This window comes from Anguilla rostrata, chromosome 13 (assembly GCF_018555375.3).
Source record: "Anguilla rostrata isolate EN2019 chromosome 13, ASM1855537v3, whole genome shotgun sequence".
Taxonomy (NCBI): domain Eukaryota; kingdom Metazoa; phylum Chordata; class Actinopteri; order Anguilliformes; family Anguillidae; genus Anguilla; species Anguilla rostrata.
In genome coordinates, this window is record NC_057945.1 from 39551414 (window position 1) to 39566099 (window position 14686).

Below are 14686 nucleotides of genomic sequence, written 5' to 3' on the forward strand. Positions count from 1 at the left end.
GAATCGTGCATCCGATGCCTCCTGCATAGCTAACAGCAGACCTGAGCCCTGATTGGACGAGCAATCGGAGGAGCTGTGAGGTCACAGGGGGGAACCTGGGCCATGTGCACAGAGAATTCCAAATCAAACTACATGTGATGCCGACATCGACTCCCTCGCCCCCGCTAACCAGCCCCCCCCCCCCCCCCCACCCCCCTCCTGCCCAAAGTTCTTGTTCTGTGGGCCAGTGAAGAAATCCTGAATTATTAACCCCAGTGAAATAAAAGGTTTGACACAGGCAGCCTCGTGATTGGTTAATAATGCACACAGAGCTCCAGCACAGGTGTGTGCGTGAGAGAAACGGAAGGTGTGCCTGAGAGCCAAGGACAGGACGAGGATAAGGAAAGATGTCAATGAGGAAGATGATGATGATGATTACTATTCTCATCAATATTACCGACAGTGATGATATTCGTGATGATATTAATATAGTTGTTTTCTTAGTGTCATAATTATGACTGTGATGATGATGAAGAAGAAGAGGATGATGATTTTTATTATTTTATTTTTTCATCCCATCATTAACTCCGCTTGTTTTCATTTTGCTTTTGCATTCAAGACTAAAAGCCAGTTTTCTCAGTAACAGTGCAACGCACTGCAGTAGGCCTGGGGCTCAGTCTCCACACTACAGAAGAAGAAGAAGAAGAAGAAGAGGAAGAAGAAGAAGAAGAAGAAGAAGAAGAAGAAGAGAGTGCGTTTTCAGCTCAGCCCCTTCACTGCTGTTATTTAAGAGGCTGGGACGCTTGGTCCGGTCCCGTCAGTGTTATCGGAGCAGGCCGCAGCAGCAGCAGCGCTGAGGCTACATGGCGCGCTGAGATTCGCTGAGAGCCGATTTCAAACCAGAGCTTCCCACTCGCAACTCGGGGCTGTTATGCAATTATGCACACGAGCAGAGCTTCATTAAAAAAAACCCTTTCAAAAATCCAAGACTGTGGAGCAGTGCGGTGGGCGGATGGGGGGACAGGGGGTTTGTAGGGACAGGAACGCTGTACTGTCAGAAAAAGGGGTATGGTAGGGGGGTCCGTTTTTGTTCTCTAAGGTAAAATGTTCCCTCACCAGGGCATATTTGTACCTTAGAATACTAAGAATACTCACAGACCGAAAGGTACCAGTGGCGTACCACTGAGGGTACTGCCCCTGTGGCAAGCTATTGCACCCCTACAGGTGTAATTTTCGCACACTTTTCTTCCGTCAGCGCTTCCACCAGAGGGAATCGCGGCGGGCCGGCCTCCCCTCGGCTGATTGGTGCTTGGGCAGGTGGGCGGAGCCGGGACTCACCTTGGTGGTCTTGACTTTGTTGCCCGTGCTGCAGCTCCAGCCCTTCAGGTCGGGCAGAACCTTGCACTCCTCCCCGTCCATGCAGGGCTGCATCTGGCACCACCACTTCTGCGCTACTATGGAGGCTGCGGAGGGGAGAGCGACCACGCCGCTCGTTAATTCATCACTCGTTAACACAAGAGCTCGTTAGCTCAGAGCTCGTTAGCTCAGAGCTCGTTAACTCCGAGCTCGTTATTGCATCACTCCTTAACTCATAGCTCGTTAGTGCATCGCTCGTTAACACAAGAGCTTGTTAACTCAGAGCTCGTTAGTGCATCACTCCTTAGCTCAGAGCTCGTTAACTCAGAGCTCGTTAGTGCATGGCTGGTTAACACAAGAGCTTGTTAACTCAGAGCTCGTTAACTCAGAGCTCGTTAGTGCATCACTCCTTAACTCAGAGCTCGTTAACTCAGAGCTTGTTAGTGCATCGCTGGTTAACACAAGAGCTTGTTAACTCAGAGCTCGTTTGTGCATCACTCCTTAACTCAGAGCTCGTTAACTCAGAGCTTGTTAGTGCACCTCTCGTTAACTCACTGATCATTAGTGCAGCACTCATTAACTCAGTGTTGGCTAACTCAGCACTCATTAGTGCAGTGCTCACTAATGCAGTGCTCATCACCGCATGCCAGTTAGCAGCTCTCAGACTCTGAAACCAAGGTCAGCAGTTTCAGTGCCAGCTGTGCACATGTAAACATGTAATAGACCATCAGATATGAGTCATCATTTGGAGAAAGGAAATCAATGTCCACCTCAACGGGCGCAGGCACTTGACCGACCAGCAGGAGTCACTGGCGTGCAAAGAAATCCTGTAATGACTGGATGACTGAAACCCTCCCATCCCTGGGTGACACCGGACGCTGGTGTTAGGCAGCAGTGCAGTATAATGGGTAAGGAGCTGGTCTTGTAACCCAAACGTCACAGATTCAGTTCCCCGGGCAGGACACTGCTGCTGTACCCTTGAGTGAGGTACTTAACCTGCTCCAGTATATATCCAGATGTGTTAATGGATGCAGTGTAACCGCTGTGTGAAGATGCTGTGTAAGTCGCTCTGGATAAGTGTGTCCCCTAAACGCCTGTAATGTGATGTTTGGGGCGCGCGGGCCTCACCGTCCACGCAGGATGGGGCGGCTCTCGTTGTCCCGGCGACCTGGCCGGGGAAGCAGGAGCACTTGACGGTCTGGGACCGCTCCTCGATCTTGTTCTTGTTGCAGCAGCGATGGGCCGCGATGACCTCACAGGTCCCCGCTTTCACGTGCACTGTGGGGAAAAAACAATCGAGAGCGGGTCCCGCCGTTAAAAGGGCCCTGCCGTTAAAAGGGCCTCGCCCTTAAAAGGACCCAGCTGCCCGTGACACCGCCACACCGCGATCGCGATAATACCGCGCGGACAGGCAAACTTCACTCGTCTCCACGCACGGAGAATCCATACCTACCAGCTTTTATTGTGCCTCAAACCTGCGAAGATTCTGGCCGCCCAGTACAGTGTATGAACCACCATCTGGTATTGCAGCCACTCACAACTCAAGGAAACTTTCAGAGGCGTAAGCTTCTTCTTCATGTGCACCGTTATATAAGGATAAATAAAAATAAAATAAAAGGATCCAAATAGAGAACAGTAAAGGATAAAAATAAAAGATAAAAACCGTAACACGTAAAAACCGAAATTTGTGTGTGTGCGTGTGTGTTGCGTATTGCACCATTGAAATAAACTGCAATGCCCAACACCTAACTGTATGATTGACTTTCAGTGGGGTTCCTTCTTAAAGAGCTGCTCAAATGCTGTCATCACAAATTTATTTAAAAAATGATACCAACTTTAAGATACACACTGTAGATACAGAGCACATTCCAAACCCGCCATTTCAGCCGCACCCGCTGAACAGACACGCTGGAACAGCTGCGTTTGGAGCCTGTGCACGCTCGCCCATGTGCATGCTCGCCCACGTGCACGCTCGCCCACGTGCACGCTCGCCCACGTGCACGCTCGCCCACGCCGGCACAGACTGGACACACGCTTAACAGCAGGCTAATACTGACTATTCTGCATTACTCCCCGACACGAACACGCAGTGAGCAGGAAAACCAAGTGGTGGTTTTAAAATAAATTTGAAAAAGTGCATTGCTTGAAATGCAAGTGTTCTACAGCACATACACTGTAAAATAATAAGACAGGTGTCGTATTCTTTAAAAAAAATGTGTGTGTATATATATATATATATATATATATAGGAGCCTACCGTGGGAATGATTATATATCCAATTCATGCCATAATTTAGAAAGTCCAAATAGCTATTTGAACCACAGATGGTGCTGTGCGCAAGCCCCTCTGCAGATTCGGGAGAGTGTAAGCTGTGGTTCTCCACCCGAAACACGGAGACAGGTCTCATATTTTAGGCCCTCTCGTTTACCGGAAAGGGTTTTTACTGTTCTTACCGTCGGCGCGCTCTCTCAAAAATACGACTTTCATTTGTTTTCCACCGCGCACCTGAACTTCCAGGCAACACATTTATGTGTGAAGGGAGTACGTAATGGAGATAAAACAGAGAGTACAGTCATCAGTTTTGTTAAGGGTGAAGAAGACGAAGAAGAATTCAAAGAATGTTATTGCCTTCAAACATACTCCATGCTGCTGTACTTCTTAGAGAATTGCATGGAATATTGGTACAGAAGCAAATCTAATGGGTGTAATCCAGTTCTTCATCACTGGAATTCTTTAAAATCAGAGATGAAAAATGCATGCATCTTCATTATTGACCTTTTCTTGTACAGTTATGAGGAATAATACAATATGGTGACACACGATTAATGACGGAGTCACAATTAATAACAGGCACAACCCAGCTTATCTTTATGTAATTCCCAAGGACTGGATGAAAAAAGACATTCCGCATTCTCCCAAGCTAAGCTTTGATTACACCCATATGGATTTTCAATTTGAGGACTTAGGTTGCAAATGGATTGAAAAACGCACCTCATCTCCCTATCAGAGGAGAAATCCAAAAAGCTAATCGGAAGTGAATCTACATCATTAAAACTCTATTACTTTAAAATTAATAAACGTGCTGTTCAGGCACGAATGAAACCCTGGCCAGAGATCGGGTTCATCCCAGACGATTCAGAAAAAACGCCAGACGTACTCAAACCATTCACCAAGTGTCATACGTGCTTCTGGGGGAAAGTCGGTGATATAAATTCTATTAATTTAACACTGCGTTTTACAGAGACATTTTCAAACAGACTCTTTACAGAGGAAACTGTGGAAGTAAAATAAATGTGAAACAAATGTGCGCTTTCTGAGGACAAGAAGTATTGTCCACTATAGGCACCTGAATGAACACTGGAACATGAATGACTGCTTACCATAGAGTACATGAATGGACTAGGATGATAAAAAATTTACACAGAATCTTGCTGAACTTCAAAAGGAAACTGAAGTCATTACCATAGAGTACATGAATGGACTGGGATGGATAAAAATTTCACACAGAATCTCACTGAGCTTGAAAGGAAACAGGTCATTACCACAGATTACACGGATGGACTGGGATGGCTTACATTTTCACCCTGAACCTCACTAAAACTGAAGGCCATTACCATTACCACAGAATACATGAATATACAAACATTTCACCCTGAATCTCAAATCGATCAAAAGGAAACTGAGGCCACGAGCTCAGCTTCAGAATGGAACGGAACGGCACCTGCCTGCAAGCCTCCGTTTCTGAAGCACCGCACACCTGTCCCTGTATCCCACACAAACTGCGGCATGTTCACTTCAGCTACCACTTGGCCAAGACACATGGGACACGGGATACGCCTCACCACAAGCTGTTACCGCTAATATCATTAATGTGCAAAATGTATCCTTTGAAGAAAACAAGCTGTCAGCTGCTTGTGCTATGCAGAAGACAGCCAATGCCAGGTTTCTATGGAAATGTCTCGCTTGTGTATTAAACGGGTGAATGGAGACATCTCACATGAATAGAGCTTATTATTTCTAATTCGTTTTATCTGTTTTTTAAGCACGTTCTCTTAGGAAAAAAAAAAAAACCTATCAGTCCCAGATGTCACATCTTACCAGCGCAAATCGGTATGCGAAAAGCCGGATGGTTATTAATGGAACTGCTTTGATTGACGTGGAAAGGACGTAAAAGTCCACGAACACTCTTAGCTACAGTAAGCTCTCCCTATTAATAACAGTGTGGTGGGTATAGGCGTGGGTTTGGAATACCGTGTGAGAAATTAGCATGTGCTCTCCCCCACCACAAAAAGCTCCATAATGGCAACCCCCCCCCCCCCTTACCCCCCTCCCCCCCATGGTGGTATTTATGTACACCTTAGCTCATGAAAAGTGTTGTGTGAGTTACAAAAGCATGTCAGGGAGTGCGTTAAATGTCCTCCAAAGAAGTATAATTCAGCTCTGTGAGGCTAGGAGAGGGGGGAAAAAAAGGAGGTTCAAAATGGAGGAAATAATGGAGCAGTCCAACAACAGAAAGGGTGTTTGCTGTGCCTCACGACCCAGTACATCAAATCCCCAAAAAAACTAGATCTACCACCATCTGTGTCTGCTCTGTGCCTCGTCCAATCCCTGAGGCTGCTGCTAATCACCTCGGCCAATCCCTGAGGACCTGCTGACCACCTCGTCCAATCCTTGAGGGCCTGGAGGGGGGTGCTTATCACCGCTGAGAAAGGGAACCAGTTGACCGGCACTCACCCCACTGCTGTGCCACTGGAATGAAGTCATCGCCCCAGAGACACAAACGGATCGGATCACTCAACCCAAACCAGGGAAACACAAACAGGCAGAACAGGGTGTGCCGGTCAGAACAACTGGGCTCGGGTTCAGGAGGACAAAACCGTCCCCTGGAGCAATCACGCTCTGCCCCAGCCCGCTGAAACGAGTCAGTTTGCATTAATGCTTCCGGTAAACGGTTTGCAACTCCTGGCAGGGATGAGAAAGGGGGAGGGGGGGGGGGGGGTCCAGACGGCCAAAACGAACCAATCAAAGCCCACGTGGCGATGATGGAAGGAGCCATCCTTTCAAGCTCACGTCCCGCATCGACGGCGCACGGCCATCATCGCAAAGAGCTGACAAAAAGGAATAAAAAAATGGGGATCGATGGTTTTCAATTAAAAGCGCTTGAGGTTGTCATCGGTTACAGCGAAGACGCGGGGGCGAGCGAACGGCGCTAATGAGAGAGAGGGGCTCAGCTCAGCTCGGCTCAGCCGCGGGATCGATGGCCCCCGTAAACGCCACGCGCCGCCTGTGATCAGGTCTATTGATCCGCGATTGATAAGCGTCTGCGCGTAATCAGGAGCTCCGCGCCGGCGGGGCCGAAAGATCAGGATCAGATCATTAAAAAAAAAAAAAAAAGAGTCCAGGGTTGGGGGGTTGGGGGGAGCGGGGGGAGGGGGGGGGCAGAAAGTGGGGGGATGGGGGAATCACCACACCTGGACGTACATGCAAACCGGAATACCATATTTGGAAATGTACACATGATGTTCTGTAGACAGAAATTAGCAGAGAAAGTGAAATGATACCGGAAATGACACAGGGGGTTCGCGCACAACAAAACCACACATTTTAGCATGCATTTCTCCCCACGATGCATTTGTCCAGTGCTAGGCGAACAGTCCTCCACCAGCAGTTCAACACCACCACTCCCCCCGCCCCCCCCCCCCTTTAAAACCACCCCAACAGGACCGAAGGAAGACAGTAAGGGTGCAGGAGAACACCAAGGCCACGCCACAGAGCCTCGCTCAAACGAAAATTAAAAAAAAAAAAAAAAAACACCTCGCGCTTGCTAAAAACGCTCCGCCCACATTCTCCGCACGAGAGCACTCTATTTTCAGATGCGGGCGGGGGCGTAATTTTAAAGAGCGTTTTGCGCGACGTGAAAGGCGCGACAGAGAGACCGCCGCACCGTCCGAGGCACCCCCCTTCGACCAGAGAGCCGCAGAAACCCCCGCCGGCCCTCCCCGTGACACGCGACGGGACGATCATCTCCCGCCCCGCGTCCCGCGAACGCGCGCTTCGCAACGGCAGAACCGCTCTGAAACACCCACGATCGCGCACTTCCTCCGGCGATGGAGGAGAAGACGAAAATAAAACATACGTATTGACGTGCAAAATGTGTCTTTCTCTTACGTCCTTAAAGGAAAATATTTACGTTTTTTGAAAATGCGACAGAGATCGCTCATCTCCCAGAGCCCAGTTCGAGGTTTTTATATTTATTATATTTTTTTGTCGAGTTTTTAGTGGCAAAATGTGCCTTTGTTCCAGACAATGGCACAAGCACTGAAGCTCGCTCAGCACTTCCGAACAGTATGGATTACTGTGCTACAGCCAATTCGACGCTGAGTCAGCTCTTTAAAAAACAAAAAAAGACTCCCGCACATCTACTGGGTGATTCAGTAATAGAGCATAATCATGTTAAATGTTATATTAAAAGCCATTAATCAGATTAGGGGTTGTATTTTTATTTTTGCCCAGCACCATCGTCCATTTCGCAGATCAAGACGATAAGGAAGAAGAAACAGAAATAAAGAGGTACTAGATAATGATTTATACGGAGTTATTACGCCGGTAATGATTTATACAGAGTGATTACCCCGGTAATGATGTATACGCAGTTATTACGCCAGTAATAATTGATAAATTGCATCCATTTGGCATAATTACGTTTCCTCACAGAGTATAAGAGCTATTGTGGGCATATTTTAATGGGGAAGGGGGGGATGTGAAGGAGATAGATATATATATATATTTCCTATCTGTGTGCCAGCACACTGAGATGGACGGAAAGACTGGGACGGTCTGAATCCCGTCCTGGGGGGCCTCGGGCGGCTGCTTCCCACGGCGGTTCAGCGCCAGCGACTCGTTCAAACCGCCGTTCGGCTGAAGAATTCCACAGGCCTCCAACCGGCTGCCGATTTAACGGAGACAGCGGGTATCTGCGGAGACAGCGGGTATCCGCAGAGACAGCGGGTATCCGTGGAGACAGCAGGTATCCGGGGAAACAGCGGGTATCCGCGGAGACAGCGGGTATCCGCGGAGACAGCGGGTATCCGCGGAGACAGCGGGTGTCTGCGGAGACAGCGGGTATCTGCGGAGACAGCGGGTATCCGCGGAGACAGCGGGTATCCGCGGAGACAGCGGGTATCTGCGGAGACAGCGGGTATCTGCGGAGACAGCGGGTATCCGCGGAGACAGCGGGTATCTGTGGAGACAGCGGGTATCCGCGGAGACAGCAGGTATCCGCAGAAACAGCAGGTATCCGCGGAGACAGCGGGTATCCGCGGAGACAGCGGGTATCTGCGGAGACAGCGGGTATCTGCGGAGACAGCGGGTATCCGCAGAGACAGCGGGTATCCGTGGAGACAGCGGGTATCTGGGGAAACAGCGGGTATCTGCGGAGACAGCGGGTATCCGCGGAAACAGCGGGTATCTGCGGAGACAGCGGGTATCTGCGGAGATAGCGGGTATCCGCGAAGACAGCGGGTATCTGTGGAGACAGCGGGTATCCGCGGAGACAGCAGGTATCCGCAGAAACAGCAGGTATCCGCGGAGACAGCGGGTATCCGCGGAAACAGTGGGTACCCGCGGACACAGCGGGTATCCGCGGAGACAGCGGGTATCTGTGGAAACAGCGGGTATCCGTGGAGACAGCAGGTATCCGCAGAAACAGCAGGTATCCGCGGAGACAGCGGGTATCCGCGGAAACAGTGGGTACCCGCGGACACAGCGGGTATCCGCGGAGACAGCGGGTATCTGTGGAAACAGCGGGTATCCGTGGAGACAGCCGGTATCCGCGGAAACAGAAGGTATGCGCAGAAACAGCAGGTATCCGCAGACGCTGCGGCCCTCGCAGGAACCGGGACCGACACGCCGATCTGAAAAGATGTTTTTACCGCACCGCTCCGCTTTTTATTTACTCGCGTCCGTCGCTTTTACCCGCGTTTACTCACTGTAGAGTTAAAGTGCCCTTCTCTCCACAATCTCCACGGCGACGATCCTCGAGTAGCGGCAACTTTCCTGTGGTGCGGCATGAAAAGAAGCAAAAGCACATCTCTGTGAGAGGAGCAGAGGTGTTCTACGATGACTCTCCATCTCGTTCTGTTCTGAGCCTCTTTCTCCGGTTCTTTCCAGTGGCCTCCCCCCCCCCCCCCCCCATCCCCGTGGGGTCCATCTTAGGTTTCTGGGGAGTGGGACCCTGCCAGCTCCACTTCCTCCTCATGATCTGGATATCTAGCCTTTCCTGACATGAGGCGCAGAATATTTCATATATAATTCATATTTTGACCTGTAACGGTGTGATGAGACCGCGTCTGAAGCCCCATTCTGGCTTTTCTCCAAAAGGAGCACCAGCCGAGCTCTCTCAGACTGGATTAAGACGACGCACGTGCACGCTTTCTACAGCGCACATGTCGAACAACAGTACACCTCGTCGAGCGTTCCGAACATTCACAAACTAGCATGCTCACTTTCCAGAAACAGAGTCTATTCATTTTCAATTCAGAGTGCTAACGGCTACTTTGGTGGGGACAAAAATAATAATAATAAATCTTCTTACTGAGCCACACGCTCTCGTACAGTGCAAGCTGCAGGGAGGCACCTATGACCACAGGGAATTTTTTCAGAACAAATGCAAATATAAACGCTCTGCACAATTCCAACATACTGCAAAAAGACAGAGAAAATGACCAAGACAAAGCAGAAGGCTTGCAGAAGCCAGCTAATTTTGTGCTCTAAGGGGACAAGTAGACCCAAACCATGCCAGGGAAATGCCCCCCTACAGCATAACAGAGCCACCGGACCCCCTCACTGTAGGGGTCAAGCGTTCAGGCCTGTACCTGTTCTCTTGGTGTATGCCGCACATGCACTCGCCCACTTGTAGAGAATATGGTGAAGGATAACTCATCTGACCATATCACTTTTTCCCATAACTCTGTAGACCTGTCCCTACGGTTTTTGCACCACTGAACTCTCCAATGAGCATTTGTCTTTGTAATGAGGGGTTTATGCACTGCAACCCAACTATTATATTCCTCTCTATACAGTTTTCAATGGATTGTTCTTGCTGACAGTCTGAACACGTCCTGCATTGGCATTCTCAGTTTTCTGAGGAAGAGTTGCTCTTCTGTTTTTCCTGACATATCAGTCACTGTTCCTATTGAAACACTAACCAGCTAAGCAGTCTTTGTGACTGAAGCTCTTGCCATCCGTGTCCCAATAATGAACCCTCTTTCAAAAATCACTTAGATCTTTTCCTCTTGCCATCTTGATCCAAAACCGAGGTCAACTGGGCCTGCTCAGCATTTTTATACATGGCACAGAGCATGATAGGATGTTAATTGCTTAATGGTATCATGCAGTACACCTGTATGGAAGCGTCTGCATTCGTTATGTTTCTCCACTCATATTATTCTGGGTTTTCCTTTAATTTGTCACCCGCCTGTGTGTGTGTGTGTGTGTGTATACATATACGAATAAAAAACTGAAGAAGAAATGTTCATGTTGCTAAAGAAATTATTTCGATATGCTCTTCCAAAGCCAGTGATTGTCAAACGCACAGACTGTGTGTTTCTTAAAGCCTTCAATCCATGACTGCTATATAAAATGTGAATCGTACAATACAAAAAGGTCCGTTTGATGTCTGCACGTCCCGTTAAATTAGCTTTGAGCCTTTCACACGTGCAGTCTTTCAAGTTTTCTATTTCAGTACGAACTGTTAGGCAGCATATAGACCACAACAACAGCACTTCAAGGAGTTTCCTGAGAGCTCACGACCAAACATCAGAAACTGTGAAAATGGCAGTTAGAAAGAGAAATTCTGTGTGCCGTACTGAGAAGCAGAGAATGTGCTTGTGTTCTCTAAGAACTTTTGTCCCATGTTATGTTCAATATTCTACCTGTGAATTTATGGAATTGCTCAGAGAACAAGCAGTGATGGCCGAATTTGCGTGTTCATTGTTGCCTGTATAGCGTGGTTATTGTGCTGTTTTTGTTTTGTTTTTGTTTTTTTGTTATGTCGAACGCTGCCCAGCAATAAACACACAGCACACCCTTTCACCAGCAGGAAGGCCAGCAAAATCTAAGCAGACCCATCAAACACATTGGTCCTAAAACTGAAAAAAAAATCAGATAAAAACAGAATTAAATTCCTGTCCTAGAAGTTCTCAAGCAGAGCGGTGGAGGGGGGGGGGGGGACAGACACGCACGCACTGCATTACACGACTTCCTTCAGTCACGCCTCGTCAGTCCAACAGCAGCAGGGAGCGACTGCTTAAAAGAGAACGGAGAGGAAGAGGAACCCGCCGCCTTCGATGCTACCGACGCGTCTTCTCTGACGGAGCCGGTTTTCACAGCACGCCCATCTCACGCGCATCTCACGCGCACATCATCTCACGCACATCATCTCACACTGACAGGAGGACGTCAGAAGCGCTATTGTGAACAGGTGGGGGGGGGGGGGCGGGGGGGGGGGGGGGTAGAGAAACCCGAGCCTCTCCGCTAACCATGACATCGCCCAGCCCGCTAATTTGACGTGATCTGAAGGGAGAGCTCTGCCATACGCATCGCGGATCTGAAGCCGAAGTGCGCTGAAACAGAGTGCCAGAGAGGCAGCGTACCAGGAAAACGCAAACGCGAAACTAACAGATGCACGTCAAGGGGGGGACGCTGGCGATAAATCTGATGTGTTTATTGAAACAAACACAATTTGCACGACTTGTCAGGAAATCTTTCTTTCTTTCTTTAACTTCGCCACACTTGAGTTTTTTTTTTGTTTTGTTTTGTTTTGTTTTTAAGACAAACGCAATATTTCTGTAGCAAGTCAAAGAACGTGTACTTTTAAAAAGAAACCCAGCTCAGCCCAGACGTCTACATCACACCGAAACAGAAACCACAGAGTTCCCGTCATGTTTGGTTTTTTCCACAGCCTCTGTGATGGAGCTGTCACAACCTGGCTCATACGGCCATGACAGAAGAGGGAGAACACACAAGGAAATTAACATTAATGAATTCACTTAAACAAAAACACATGCAGAATAAAAGGAAAGACACACGGTTTGGAAGTCTGTAGGCTATCAGCTGTGTATGCCTGTGCGGGGATGAGTGAAAAGTATCATGAAAAGATGCAACAACTGAAAAAAAACCAACACATCAGGGGGCCTGTTTCAGGAAGCAGGATTACCGAGTTAGCTGGGTAACTGCACCGAGTAAAACCCGAAAACCTCCCAAAATCGGGAACATGGACTGAAGTAAAAAAAAAAAAAAATTTTTAAAAGAGCTGTTGTGTGTTTTTACTTCAGCTGGCTCAGGAGCCCTGCTTCGTGACACAGGCCCCACTGGAATGTGAGAGGGAGAGCGTTAAATGGGACACATCGCCCAGCACAGGTGCGGCTCAACTGAAGACCACTCTTACTAGCTCCGCCCACCAGCCTCCTGTTCAGGAACCCAAAAAAGTGCCCCAACAGAACCGGGCAGGTGGAGCAGGTGAGCCCTCACAGAACTTTGACGGCTGCGATGCTCTGTGCGGTGTGCATGCATCAAACCGGCAGACCTTAGGGTTCATTCTGAGATTTAAAAAATTGGATGAGTTTTCAGGATAATAAATGAAATGGAAGATCTCAGGTAGACATCAAAGGTTTATCAGCAGGGAGTGTGCACGGTGGGGGGGGGCGGGGGGGTTGATTTTGAGTCCTCATCACTGGCTGAGATACAGGCAGAGACACAAAGAAAACCGCAACGACACAGGAGTGAGATGATCTTCACTCTAGTGTTTCTTTTGCGCCTCTACATCATGAAACCTATGCACTTGTTGTACGTCGCTCTGGATAAGAGCGTCTGCTAAATGCCTATAATGTAATATAATGTAATGATCGGCGCAGTAAAATTCATTGATCTTTTGAGCGGTCGATCTGTCAGTGCTTTCACCTCCCTGCAGGGGGCGGTGCCGAGCTCCCATCGCTGACACCGATCAAGCCGAAGACCGCAACAGGCAGGAGCCCACGAACGCGCTCGTAACGCCATCTGCTTTCACGTCACAGCGTCCAGAGCAGCTCGGAAACAAACCGCACCGGATCCGTGTTTGAACAGAAACTCTCCAGTCAGCAGGAACGACTCGTCTGAAATTAAAATTAAAATTAAAATTGAGCCTTCCCAGGAATTCAGCAGCGAGAGGAAGGCGTCGGCCCTCCGAACAAGATTACACAATACGAAATGCGAGAGAATGAAGGGTTCATGAACAAGGTTTCTCTCCCACAGATTGCAATCTTCCAATAAGCACAGCCTTGCATCTCAGCCCACTTCTGTGATTTTCTTCCCAGGGTTATTCTGTAGCTGAAAATCCCACTGGCTGTAAGGTTAAGGTTAAACTCCAATAAGGTTATCAATTAATACAACAGATTACGTGCAGGATTTAAATCAATATGCCTACAGAAATATATGTACAGTTTCTGTGACGATTGTGAATATTAGGTACTTTTCTTAATTACCATTAATTCAAATTCCATTTCGACACCTTTAAGTCCCAAATTTACCTGGGCCCTGTTTCAGGAAGCAAGTTTAGTGAGTTAGCTAGATAACTGCACTGAGTAAAACCCAGAACCCTCCCAAACCTGGAACACGGACTGAAGAAGAGCTTCTCTGGGTTTTACTCAACACAGTTATCCAGCTGACTCAGTAATCCTGCTGTGTGGAATACCCCCATGGTCCTCATTTCACTGTGTTTAGGTGTGTTTACACTTAAGGAGTTTAGCGGATCCTCTAATCCAGGGTGTCTTACGCGGCTTATAAACTGTACACACAACCCATTAGCGCAGGCGGATGTTTACTGAAGTGGTTCGAGGTTAAGCGCCTCGCTCAGGCGCGCAACCGCGGCTGTGCCCCAGCTGAGGACTCAAACCTGCAACCCTGGAGCCAGGAAGCCAAGCTCCAGCCCTGTTCATTTCTCTTTTCTCTCCTTCCCTCGCTCTCTCTGCGGACCTCGGGGGCAGTCCTCGTCTGAGGCGGGTTGGGGCAGGGGGGGGGGGGGGGGGGAGAAGCAGATGGCCGAGTCTGGCCAGCCCTGGATGTACGGGCGTGCCAAGCGAATAAAGCGCTTGTCTGTGTCGTACATCTCTCTGCCTCCATGCAGGGTGCGGAGGCTGGGGGGGGCGGCGTGCAGGTACTATTGATGGATGAATCATCACCCCTGGGGGGGGGCAGTCTAGCACCCCTCACGACTTAATGGTCTCTGAAGTTATTACGACCCGGGGCGGAGAGGGGCACTGAAAAATCTGGGGCTGACTTGGAGGCCCCCACCTCCCCCCCACCCCCCTCCCCGTC

The 14686-nt window shown here is 48.9% G+C and overlaps 1 protein-coding gene across 2 annotated transcripts in view; it reads right to left on the reverse strand.

Moving 5' to 3' along the window:
• The window catches only part of tafa3a (TAFA chemokine like family member 3a), a 91201-nt gene that overhangs the window by 4685 nt on the left and 71830 nt on the right, over window positions 1–14686 (reverse strand). For both annotated transcript variants that reach the window (XM_064305739.1, XM_064305738.1), the window contains 2 exons: window positions 2464–2613; window positions 1318–1442 (listed from right to left, as the gene is read on the reverse strand). In XM_064305739.1, coding sequence (XP_064161809.1) covers window positions 1318–1442; window positions 2464–2613 — 275 coding nt within the window. The remainder of the gene's footprint in view (window positions 1–1317; window positions 1443–2463; window positions 2614–14686) is intronic.